We start from the raw sequence: 13059 nt of genomic DNA, 5'->3' as shown, positions 1-13059 counted from the left end.
GGCAATTATTGACAACACATTGTGTCTACTTCTCGATGCTGCCCTGCTGACATTGCGCGTCCTAAACTGGGTTGCAGTAATGGCTAGACATGGTCCATCAGTACGGCAATTCCGCGACGTCGGTACTGGCTTGGTTTGGGTTGCAATATTCATCCTCTCGTCCTCATCCAACGGCACGAGAATTCTCTCCAAAGCTCTAGCAGAAAGCCAGTTGTCATCATCTAATCTACTGCTTCTCCATCGCATTGACCGTTTGGGAAGTGTGATGGACCAACGTCTTTGCTCCGAAAGAGCACATACTGCAATGCGACGGATGGAAACAATTGTGGCAATGCCCACTTGATTCCTTTGAATTGACGCGCTCGGTACGGAACGCAGTACTAGGAAGTCGGATTCTGGAAGGACTTCCGGAAGGACATGGGGAGGGGCAGCCACTCCCTCGTACAGATCCACCAGGGTGAACATAACTGCAGGCAAACAAGATGTTACGTTGTCAACCCACCACTAGCGATTGGGCTTCGGGTCTTGCGAGTGTCCAGATGGCCGAGTCGGTGTGACGAGAGGGCTTGGCCCTGCCTGCACTCCCTCCGTGCTTGGGCTTTCGACCTAAAACAGAGCCGCCTTGACTAGCTCCAAGCCTGGGGAGCAAGAAGAAGGCCAAAAACAAAAAAAAAAAAAAAAAAAAAAAAAAAAAAAAAGACATGGCCAGTAACCTTGATTCTCCAGAGTTGCAATGGATTCGGCGGGCGATCTCGGCAGCAAACACGAGGAGCCTCAACTACGACCCACGACTCACCAGCAACACAGTTGGTACGGAGTAGATGATTCTGCTTACGGAGAACATGGCAGAAACGACAAGGCCAGCTGGGGGCCCGTGATGACAGGTCGAGCGATGTTGTTGTTCCGACTCGGGTGGCGTCCGAGGGTGTTGGTGTGGCTTCCTCAACGGGATGAATGGTATGATGGGTGACGGATCAGCCTGACCGGGATGCAAAGTGCTACCGGGGTGCGGGCTGACGTGGGCCGTGCGACGGCAAAAGCTCCTCCCCTGATCATCCGGACGGGAACCGCTGGACACCATTTGCTCCTGCGCGACATGCAAGACGCAGCGAGGTCAATGAGGTGTGGCCCTCGCTTTCCCCGAAAACGGCATGACCGCCATGCAGTCTGTGCGACCAGCTAGCTGCACATGCGCTTGACCTCTACCCTTTGTACTTCCGAATCCATGGGACGGACTCTGGAGAGGAGAAGTATCTGATGCGTACTTGATGATAGTCGACTTGTCAAAGCTGACGGAGTGCTTCGTACACCATACACGGTGCAGACCGCCTGAGCGATCACGCGGTATGTTTTGTATCACTGGCGTTGCACGGAGTATGCATCCTGGGAAAGAAGAAGAAGAAGGCAAGGAAGCAAGCAAGAAAGAGGCAGAGAAAGACAGAAGGGAAGAGACTCGAGGGGAAAAGGAAGCACGTAATCAGTAAGGGAGTGAATAAGTAAAAAAATGAGCAAGACTTTTTATGCCATCAGTTCTGCCCGTTTCGATCAGGTTCTAGGACAACACGGTTTGGCGCTCAAGGACAAATCGCCAACTTTAATGCGTCAAAAGCTCAGTGCTCGCGTCGAATGTCTACAAACGGAGCAAGTCCATGCTGTTCCGTCAGAGGCCTGCCATGCCAGCAACTCTGTTCGGATCACGTGTAAGAGGGCCGAAACGGTCAGGCCGTTGTCGCGGTCGAAGCGGATCGGACGCCCATGTATGTCCGCTTCATGTCGGCCTGGTATTCCCGTGCCACGGACCAGGGGCTACTTGACAAACCGCGGGACTCTCGAAGCCACAGACAAGTCTGGTGGCCCGTCTTACTCGACTTGCTCGTCTTGCTCATGATGCGGTGCCGCCAGGGACCTCGGGTTTGAAATCATGTCCTCTTCGAACGCTCGTCCATCGACCGGTACGGCAGGGAAGATGAGTGAGAGATATCCAGGGTAGACATCGGCACAGAAGTGTCTGAGCTGTCCGTCTCCGCAACTGATGAACGCCCATGTTGTTGATGGCCATCACCGACGACGGCATGTTATTGAGTACTCTGGAGCAGACTGGATCTCGTCTTGTCTTTACACATTCGTCTTTGCGAGGGTTCCAATGCAAGCAGCTGAGACAAAGCAGCCCATGATCGCCAAACTCGTTTCAAGAAAAGTATGTACCCGAGTAGCGAGGCTTGGTCCGATGTTGCCTTGTGCAAGAAATTGGAAATTGTCCAGGGAGGTGGTGGGTTTGCAGGTAGGGGAACTCGCCAAGGTCGCACTAGTCCCATGACGGCAGGCGGTGTACATCCCCCCAGGTTTCGTCTGAATGACCTCCATTGAAGGCATCGAGTTCCATGATTCTGCCGCGACGCTGCCATCTCGAACAGCAACCCCGGCGCTGTCGCCTGTATTCCAATATTCTTCCCTATGCGGCTCGCGCTGAGATGAGAGACACGTCACCCCAATGTCTCGGTTCGCTGGGACTACCCCGTTGGGTCCGCCGAAGCGACCGCGCTGGTCCCACCTGCACCAGTCCAGCCCGGTGAGCTTTGATGGCCGTTCAACCGACTCGCCAAGCTCTCCAGGTAGCACCTCGACTCACTCTACGATACGCGAAGACAAGCGCCGCAAGTCGGAGCGATACTGCTCCGTACTGGTCAACGACGGCTACTCCAAGGACGAGGCGCTTCTCAACTTGGACCTTTTCGCCGGCCATGTCCGTCCCGGCATGCTCATGGCCCTGGTGCCTCTAAAGGGCGATTCCAAAAACGCGGCCGGCGGCTACGGAAGTCTTCACAAACAGACACATGAGCACGCCGACACTTCAAGGTCCGTGTCTGGCGCATTCGGCGACCATGATTCCGACGTCGGCCACACCTTCATCTTCGTGGCCAAGGACATGACCAAGGAAATGAAGAACCGATACCCCGACATTGAAGTGCATCTCGCGAGGCACATTGCCGATGCGTTTGGGTTTAAGAAGAGGTCTCATGTGCTTCTGCGGCCGGTAAGTCCATTGTTTGCTGAAACAAGCCTGGTGCGAGCTCCCCGAAGCTTCGGCCGTGCGCTCTGCTAACCCGGCATGCCTGCCTGCCCCTTCCAGGTCGACAAGGACCACCCCGCCGTTGAGGCAACACATGTCGAGATATCCTTCAAGGATCAGTACCTCTCGCGGGCCGATATGTGGAGGCTGGCCGTTGGAGAACTGACCCAGCGGACAGTGTACAAAGGCCAGTCCATTTTTTCCCTCGGCACCATCAAAGCCCAGGTCACCGCGGTCTACGTCAATGGGCAGACCATGCACTCGGCCTTCTTTGCCAGAGACACCCGGCCGATATTCCGGAGCGAATCCGCAAAGTACATCCTCTTCATCCAAATGGCGCGAGAAATGTGGGACTTTGACTCCGAAACCTCGGGGGAGATCATGTTCAACAAAGTCGTCAACGGGTTCCTGCCAGCCCTGTTCAAGCGCTGGGAAATGCTAAAGGTCAAGCACCTCGTGAGCATAGTTCTCTTCGCCCGCGTGGAATACGACACCGGCATCAGCGCAGACCTCGCCTACAGCTCTCTGCTGCACGGTTACTACACCGGGATCCAACCTTCGGGAGTCCGGCGGCCGTACAAGGACTTTTACAGGGTCGTGGTCAGCGAGATGTCGAGCGGTGAGTGGACACGGATTCTCCACCAGCTGAAGAAGGAGTTCAACTTCTTCCGGCGGGACATTAGCCTGCACCATCAGTCCGTCGCTGCTTTCGCTCAGATGGCGAGCGAGGATGATGACGGTGGGAAAGACGGGGTGCCCAGCCCCGTCAAAGCTGAATCGTCCTTGGCTCTGCATGGCAACGTTTTGGAAGCCATAAACTTGGCGGCCTCCCAGTTCGCGCACGACTACATCGACCGAGACTTGGCTCGGACGGGAATATCTATCGTCGTCATCACTCCAGGTCCCGGCGTTTTCGAGGTGGACTACGGGACACTGCAGCGGACCACCGAGGCGCTAGTCGGGAATGGCATCGGCATAGATCTGATTTGCATGGGAGCCATGCCGCTGCATTCTGCGCCCCTGTTCAAGTACCGGAACCCCCAGTACTCGGAAGACGGTCGGGGAGGGCAGGGGACGGCTCTGCTGTCCAGGTCATTCCACAGTCGTGATAGCACCCCGAATCAACCCACTCCCGTCATTGGGAGCTACCAGTCACTGTCTGGCTCGTTCTCGCCGACAAAGGCCTTCAACCTGGCAGGTAGGATCGAGACCCTGGCCTTGATGGGAGCCAGCGAGCAGTACTGCTACGCCCTGCCTCAGTGGTTACACGTCTCGTTCTGGACCGGCGCATCGGAAGAATCTCTGTCTTATGCCGGCATTGCGCTGACCGTATCGAACCGGGTGGAGCAGGAGGATGCATCCCGGTTCAAGGTGAGGTGTAGAATGTATGACTTGCAGATGCGAAGTGTTTTGGACGCCAACGAAATTGAAACCGCTCCGCTGCAAACCGACCCGAACTATCCTGCGCAGCAGGTGCAGGCCAATGCCATGATAAAACGGCGTGCGGAGCGGCTGGGCGAGGTGGTGTATATGCCGCCCAAGCATCCTCCGGAGGCTTTGTTCGACCCTGTCTACGGCTTCCAGAAGTTTGTTCCCGACAGGTTCTCTCGGATGGCAGATAAATCCCTCTGGAAGAACCTACGAGAGTACGACGACGCAAAGGCTAAGCTGACAAGAAATCGCCACCAGCACCAGCACCAGCACCAGCACCAGCACCAGCACCAGCACCATCACCATCACCATCACCACCACCCAGCATCAAAACACAAGACAGAACCTGATGATTCAGGTCGGAGACAGCAAACAAAAGACGACGCCGGTCCGTTTGGGACGTCCCTGCCAGAACGGAGAGCCGCCGCTCATACGCAGTCGTCCCGGAAGGCGTCGCTTGCGGCCGCAGATGTCGAAAGGCCGGTTCTGCCGACTGCTCGACAGCCTGGGCCCGAACCTCCGTGTGGCACCGGCAAGAAAGCACCCTCGATCCGACCGCCAAAGTTCATGCGCCAGTTCAGTCTCGGGAATCGTGGCTTCGGGATCGCAGCGCCCAAGGTAGCCGCCGCCGAGGTTAGGGTCGAGACTGTGAGTGCTGCTGCTGTCCTGTCATCGAACAGCTTGCGGCCGCCATCCAATCCTCGCTCACTGGCAGAAGTCAGGCCGTCAACCCCGCAAACCATCAGGAACCGCGCATCATCCGTCGCTGGGCCGATGCAGAGGTCGGAGACGAGCGATCCTGGCGCCCGGGCAATGCCCGCAACGCCAAGCATCCCTATTTCCAGGGATGCCTTTAGCAGGCCAAGCACCGCAGCCAGTCAGTTTCAGGCGGAGCTGCCGCCAATCGTACCTGCAGGCCGAGGTATCCGCCGGGAGAAACGTCACGAGGACAGCGACGTGCATTTCTCCAACGCCCTGCGAGCCGAGGACGCCCAGAAGGTGTACACGAGCAAGCTGAGGGCAGGCGTCGTCCCGGAATTGCCGTCCACCCTGTCTCCCACGAGGGCCATCAACCCTTGGTTGACGCTCCTCAATCCTTCCCACCCCGAGAGCTACAGGATAGACGACACTGTCTTGTACAGCCGGTGGCAGCATGTTTTCCCTCGGACCTCGGACATGAAGGTGCAGAAATGGAAGACGCTGTGCTGCCCTGCCGCTGTGCCACTGACGACGGAGTACTTCCCCTCCAAGGCTCAGTTCGACGCAGAGTATCAGCGGCATCCGTACAACATCGACCAGAACATGGACGACGACGTGGTCGATGAACCAAAGTCTCGCAAGGAGTTTATGAAGGAGCTGATTAGCATGCGGTTCTCCCAGGGCTTCCAAGCCATTGTAGGCCCTCTGGTGGCCAGGGCGTTTGGCCAAAAGGTCGTCAAGATTGCCGACATCTTTTCTCGCGACCAACCGCTGGACGACGGCACAAGCGTCTTCATGTCCGTCGGAAACACGATCCATCAGCTGTCGTGCGTAAACGGCACCGAGGTTGAGGTCAACATTTACCTGCGGAAACCCACCGACTCCACGGTCGAGTCCGACAGCTTCCATCCAACCTACCGGCCGGCGATCAGGACAAATCTGGATTCGGAATACGAGACCCGCTCGATTGACATTATGACCCCGAAACCGGAGAGGAGCTGGAACACGATTGACTCGTACCTCGCAGGCCACTACGACGAGATGATGGACAGTCTGCGGTTCTGGCGGGCGAGATTCGTGCTGATCCCGCTCAGCCCCCGGCACCCGTCGATTCCCCGGATCCACACGGGCGACAACGCGGAAGAACTTCGCATCGAGGGCATCAAGAAGCTTGCTCAGCTCTGGCAGCGCAACCGATACGCCCCGCCTTCGGAACGGCGGTTCCAAGCCTCTGCCAAGCGACGGTCTCTGCTGGACATTGTGTACAAGACGGAAGACGCATCGGTTGTGATTGCCGCCGAGCTCGAGACCCTGCCGATACTGGAGAGCATGGACGCCACGCACCGCAAGGGGCAGCTCGTCACCAGGAAGGAGCGATTCCACAAGGCGAATCTCAACCTGGCAGCGCTTGCGGAAGCCATCCAACAGCCGGTGGAGAGCGGCGGGGCGCCGGTTCGAAACCGCCGGTGGCATCTTAGGCTGCACAGCGCCTGCTTCATCGGGTCGGAAATGACCACCTGGCTCCTGGACAATTTCGAAGACCTGGAGAGCCGGGAAGAAGCGGAAGAGCTGGGCAACATGCTGATGGTACCCAGCGACGCAAGGGACAAGGAAGCGGCCGAGACCAAGCCAGCCGACAAGGAAAGGGGGCTGTTTATGCACGTGGAGAGACGCCACAACTTCCGCGACGGCAACTACTTTTACCAGATTGCGCCAGAGTACGCAAAACCACGGCCGGGGTGGTTCGGAGGCGGAGGCGGAGGCGGAGGCGGAGGCGGAGGCGGAGGCGGAGGCGGCCGGCGCGACGTCTCGTCACCCGCTCCCGCGCTGTCCGACGGCGGCGGCGGCGGCGGCAGCGACTCCCCACGGCCCAGCGTCGTCGGGGCTTCCCGGCCGCCGCCGCTGGCAGCCGCAGCGGGCGACGGCAAGTCTCCGGCCTCGTTTGGCCCCGCCTCGAGCTCCAGCCAGCAGGCGGGGGTGTTCACGTTCAAGAACCGGCCCCGCGTGGCGCTCAGCAAGATGATGCGGTACGACGTCGACCCGCGCAAGAGGTCGTACCGCCCGGAGCGCATCGACCTGCACTACGACCGGCTGCACAACCCGGACAGCTGCTACCACATCCGCATCGGCTGGATGAGCGCGACGTCCAAGCTGGTCGAGGACGCCGTCGAAAGCTGGGAGCGCGAGGCCAGCCAGTACGGCCTGCGGCTCGTCCAGGTCCCCATCCGCGAGGCGTGCCGCATCACCGAGACCAACCCGTTCCGCAAGCCGTACCCCATCCGGCTGGCCCTGCCGCCGCCGGCCGAGCGCCCCGACGCCTACTACGACCCCAACTCCCTGGGGCCCCAGGCCGGCCCGTGCAACAACTTTTACCAGACGGCCATCCTCAAGAGCTTCGACTTTGTGCTCGACATGGAGGCGGCGTCCAACTTCCCCGCCGACGTGGACGTGCGCTACTCGTGGGGCAAGCCCGACTTCCTGTACACGCAGTACATACACCGGTCCGGCGCGCTGCTTGCGCAAATCACCGACGAGGGCAACTTTCTCGTGCTCGCCAACAGGCTCTGCAACAGGCGCATCAGCCTGCTCCGCAACCAAGGTGTGCACCCGGAACAGCAGCAGCAGCAGCAGCAGCAACCGCCACCGCAGCCACCGCTCGCCGGGACCGGGACCGGGCGCAGCATCTCCCAGATGGCTTCTTCCTACGCGGCCAGCCACGGCGGCGGCGGCGGCAGCGTGCCCGGCAGCGCTCCCGAATGCGCGGCCGCCGGAGGGCCCATGACCTCGCCGCAGGTCCGGCCCACGTTCCACCAGTTCTCCTCCCCCGTCGCCAGACCGGCCGACGGCGGCGGCGGCGGCGGCGGCAAGCCCGGCGCCGCGACCGCCCGCTCGGGGCCGGAAGCCGTCCAGGCCGAGCTCGAGGCCTTTTGCCGCAACGAGGCCGCCCTCGCGGCCTTTTACAAGGAGATGCTGGACAAGGGCATGCAGCGACCGCACGGCACGCCGGCATCCACCGCCACGACGCAGTCCCTCGCGGGGCTGGACCCCGTGCCCGAGGCGAGCATCCCCTCCTTGGGCCTGCCGCCCGGGGTCCTGGGCGACCGGCATGCCGCCGGGGGGGACGCGCACTCGGCAGCCGCCATGGCGAGCATACGGATGAGCAGTCCCATGGCGTTTCTGAGACGAGGCAGCGTGCAGTACGACGGTATGGGATTAGGGTCCAAGGGGAAATGATGGCCCGGGGGGGGGCGGTTGGTGGTGTTGGGGGGTGCTTGGATTTCAAACGTCACCGTGAACTACAGTATGATGCCACTTTGTACTTGACGTCTGCATGCACAGTTTGATGACATGTTGCCTGGCCCACGGCAAACGGATGTAGTTTAGTTGTTATTTGATATTTAGAGACCACGTTGGCTTCACAGTGGGAGCGGCGGAAGCCCATATTTTTCTTTTTCCTTTTTTTTTTTTTTTCTTAAACGTCCGCTGCCTGTGCACTAGTAATCGAGACTACCTAGGGTATTGCACCATTCTTGCCCTTGCTCACTGAAATCAAGTGCCGCCAAGGGGGATGGGCAGGGAACAGCGGGGGACAATTCATGCACGATAGGAAGGCGCTGCAGCATGTGAGTGAGCATATGCTGCCGTTTCGAATGGAGATGGACAAAAGAGGGGGGAATAACGACAAGAGAACGGGAATTAAATGGAAGTGGACATGAAAATGGAAAAAAAAAAAAAAAAAAAAAGCTACGCCACGGCAGATCTTGTGTAGAAAAGTCGAGCAACGCAAGGAGGCGGCCATCACGGGCCTCGCAATGCAAAATCCTCCAACGCCGAGGGAGAAAAAAAAAAAAGTGCAAAAATTGCCTTCAAACTATGACCCTTTCCCGTTTGCCTTGTCAAGTTGAATATCGGGATACCCTAATGCGACGCAAATTAGCACGGAACAAAACGAATCCCAATCAAGCGAACAGCACAACGAGGCTGGCAGTCAAAAACTCACAAAAGGCACAGACACCGATAATGGCGTACAGGCACATCAGCAGCCAGCCTTCCAGCCAGTGGCTCTTGCCGTCGCCAATTAGGTAGTTGGTCAGCAAGACGGCGACAAACAAGACGGCTACTTGAAACATGTCGAAGCTCAGGTCCATGTTGATGTTGCCCATGCCCCAGCCAATGACGACGAGAAGAGGGATGAGGAAGAGCGCAACCTGCATGCTGGACCCCACGGCCACGCCAATGGCCAGATCCATCTTGTCCTTGATGGCGACGGTGACGGCCGTGGCATGTTCCGCGGCGTTTCCGACTATGGGGAGCAAGATGAGCCCTACAAACTCCTCCTTCAGGCCGCCCGCCTGCGTAATGTCGTCGATGGAGCCAACCATTGATTCGGCGCAAAAGGCGATGATGACGGTGGAGACCAGCAGCGTGCCCAAGGCAACAAAGAAGTGAAGCTGGGGGTCCTCTTCCTCGTCCTCGTCGTCCTCGGCGCGGCGGCGGGGCATGAGCATCTTGGACAGCCGCTGGTTCTCGTCCTGGGCAGGCATCCCGTACCCCATGAGCCCGCTGGGCATGGCGAGGCCTTGCTTGACGGCGCCGGATCCCAGACCTCCAGTTGACCAGGGCTTTGCCGGCACCTTCTGGCTCTCCTCGTTGAACACGGCCTGGTGGGTCTTGAGCTGGAAAAAAAGGTAGGCGGCGTACACGACGAGGAGGATGACGGCGGTTCCTCTCGACATCTTGGCGATCTCGTCCTGGCCCACATTCGGCGCGGCGACTTCGAAAACGGACGGAACAATGACCGAGGCGACGGCCAAGGCCAGCAGGGAAGCGGCCGTTTGGGCGACGGTGTGGTTGAAGTGCTGCTCTTGCCGGCGCAAGCCGCCAAAAAAGAAGCAAAAGCCCATGACGAGGAGCAGGTTGGACAGGATGGAGCCAATCAGGGAGGTCTGGACGATTGCCACCTTGTTGTCCTTGAGGGCAATGACGGCAACGATGAGCTCAACGGCGTTGCCAAAGGTGGCGTTGATGAGACCACCGAGGGTCTCGCCGGTGCGCAAGGCGACTTCCTCGGTGGCGAAACTGAGCATGGCCGCCAGGGGGATGATGGCGATGAAGTTGACGACAAAGACGGCTTTGCCGTCGACGTGGGCGTAATGCATGGCAATGCCAGCAGGCGCGGCCAGCATGAGGATGTTGATCCACGAGTTCAAAAAGGTGCGCTGCAGCTGATTGGCCACGGTAAAGGGTTCTTTGGGCTGGACGTGTCGAATCATCCCGCCCTTTTCTGGCTTGCTGTTCTTCTTTCCCTTGCCGTTGTTGTCGTCATCGTCAGTAGTTACGGGAGGGATGCCGAGGGGCCCGTCGGCGGCAACACTGGGCCCATCCAGGTCAGCTCTTCGGTTTCTGACGCCGCCTAGCGGAGCGTCATCGATGGAGCAATGGCTGGTCGGCTTCTCGTCTGCAATCTCGGCCTCGTGGCTGCCCTTGGCGGAGCTTGCGACGGCGTCCGAGTTGGAGGGGTTGGTTGGCGTTGTGATGCGCTGGGTCGTCGGTGCTGTGCTAACGTGAGTCAATCGCGCTGCATCGTCATGGCCGTCGCCGTTCCCTCCAGCCTCCTCCCGCTGCGACTCCAGCTGGCCCCCAGACCATGTTTCTCGCCGATTGCTCCAAGACACATGCCGAAAGAGATTCCAATTATCGCCACTGTTCCGGTTGATGTTGTGCGCCGCACGCTTGTTCTTGAAGTGATTGACTGCCATGGCGAACAAGCCGCGATAAACATTAGCCGACGCAATGATGACTAACGGATGGAGAATCCCTGGGGGGGGGGGGGGGGAGGGTAGTGGTAATCGACAGATGTCAATCAGCCAGGACAAGGCAGAGTGAGGAATGCAGCTTGACAGGGCGGGCGACGGTGATGGTGGTGTTCCAAGGGGAGGGGGGGGGGGGCTGTGCATTGATTGCAACGCAACCCAACGCATTGCCATTGCGGGTGCAGAAGCGTGGCAGAAGCTTGATTCTGAACCGTCCATGGCAGCGGCAGGTCATGTCATCTGGTTGAAAAAAAAACGCCGACACGCTGTGAAAGGGGAGGAGGGAGTGGACTCGGGTGGAGCAGGTTGACCGTAGCAGCAAGCAACATCATTGGGCATGGCGAGAAAGGGGGGATGGGGATGGGGATGGGGATGGATGGATGGTCAAGACGAGACGGGACTGAACAATGAAGAATGGAAACGACCAGACGCAAACATGACAAACAACACAAACAACACAAACAACACAAACAACAACGAGAAGAAGCCGACAAGACAGAGTGCTGGGGGGGGGAGGGGGAGGAGGGGGGAGAATGGGATTTACTCACGTGAGGTCATGGTGGCTCTGAGCCTCCGAGGTGGTTGGATGTGTTGGGAGGTCAGGTCGGAAGAAAGAAGGGAAGGAAGGAGCGAGCACGGAGTCACCACGCGGCAGCAATAATAAAGGGAGGCGCGAAGCAGACTCTGGGTCAACCCGGGGCAGGGGCAGCCTGCCACAGTACATGTAGTAAGTAGTAGTGTCAATGCTAGTGGCCCATGCCTCGCACACGGTCGCTGGGCCGGGAGACTTGGAAATTGGCGGGTCGATGATGTATGCTGTGATGTATGTTGGCTCCCGGGCGTGTACTCACTCACGAGTGTGGACTGAGACCAGACTTTTGTTTGGAATTTCAAACCGGCGCCCAAAGGCGGCGAGCACCGCTTGGGCGCAGGAGTCAGGAGCCAGGTCCCCAGGGGGTGGGCGCACCTGGGTACCTGAGTACCTTTGGTACCTAATATGGATGTGGGACGGGCCCTGGTTGGTTCAAGGTTAGGTACCCGGCATGTAGTCTAACTGGTTTGCAATGTGGCAGGTTACCTGGCAACAACATCAAGGTAGCTACCTAGCTAGCTTTTGCTGGCAAGGCACGACGTCATCCGCTTCCCGGTATGATCTGATGGATAATGGTTGCGCGATGACAAGGGCTGGGCTTGTCGACTGCCGGCGCGAACCGGGGGGGGAGGGGGGAGGAGGGGAGAGGCCGAAGCGAACAACCGCAGAGAGAGCAAAGCAATTATCAACAAGGCGAGGAGAGCGAAGGCCAGAACGAGGGAGGGAGAGAGAGAGAGAGAGAGAGAGAGAGAAAGAGAGATGCAAGTTGGCCGGGAAAAGGGGTCTTGTTCAAAGTGAAGCACACAGGCGCTGGCCGTGCCACCGTGCAGTGCGAGTGCAACCTTTGGTCCTAGCACGGCTGGCTGGGCCTCGGGTCTGGCATGTACAAGTACATTCAACTTCTGCACGGTCAGCGTGCTGGGATCGGATCGCCCCAGTGGGTAGGTGGGTGTGGACGGGCGCGGGACAGGGGGACAGGGGGCCAGGGGCCAGGGGCCAGGCACCAGCACGCTCACTTCAACTTAGGTACATGTAGGTACCTAAGGTTCACGCACCGCTCCAAACATCACCAGACTCAAGGTGCAAAGGTGGGTGGTGGGTGGATGCATCAGATCGTGCAACCATGTGCACAATTGCATATAATATACTCGCCATGTTCCGAGTGCAACCATCCCCTTGGCCCATTCAATCGAGGCCAAATCCAGTGGAAAACAAATCTAATTTTTTTCTTCTTCTTTTTTTTCGTGTCTGCTTATCTAAAGCCTTCCCCTTCCAGCTAGCTAACCTGATAACCAGCCCGTTTTTATAGCACGTACTGTATGTATAGTCATTTCATCTCGTCTACCATGTATATCAAATATGAGAGCTAGTGTAGAAAATCCCGTTTCCTGCCATGTAGAACCATCATGCTCAGGTATCTTTCGAAGTAGAAAGTAAAACAAAACAAAAGAGCA

General features: G+C 58.4%; 2 protein-coding genes across 2 annotated transcripts; one reads left to right on the top strand and one right to left on the bottom strand.

Annotated features, from left to right (window-relative positions):
* Positions 1–2491: 2491 nt before the first annotated feature.
* On the top strand, positions 2492–8434 carry UV8b_01084 (uncharacterized protein; the record flags this gene model as incomplete). The annotated part of the gene is made up of 2 exons (XM_043138582.1): positions 2492–3034; positions 3131–8434. 2 exons carry the CDS (start codon positions 2492–2494, stop codon positions 8432–8434), a joined length of 5847 nt encoding a protein of 1948 aa, XP_042994516.1.
* A 637-nt stretch (positions 8435–9071) lies between these two features.
* On the bottom strand, positions 9072–10959 carry UV8b_01083 (uncharacterized protein; the record flags this gene model as incomplete). Its single annotated transcript, XM_043138581.1, has 2 exons — positions 9072–9118; positions 9201–10959. The coding sequence occupies 2 exons, from the start codon at positions 10957–10959 to the stop codon at positions 9072–9074; spliced, it is 1806 nt and encodes a 601-aa protein (XP_042994515.1).
* Between the last annotated feature and the right edge of the window lie 2100 nt (positions 10960–13059).

Source organism: Ustilaginoidea virens, chromosome 1 (genome assembly GCF_000687475.1).
Source record: "Ustilaginoidea virens chromosome 1, complete sequence".
NCBI classification, from domain to species: domain Eukaryota; kingdom Fungi; phylum Ascomycota; class Sordariomycetes; order Hypocreales; family Clavicipitaceae; genus Ustilaginoidea; species Ustilaginoidea virens.
The sequence above is the reverse complement of the archived record's forward strand: the minus strand, read 5'-3'. Positions and strand labels throughout refer to the sequence as shown.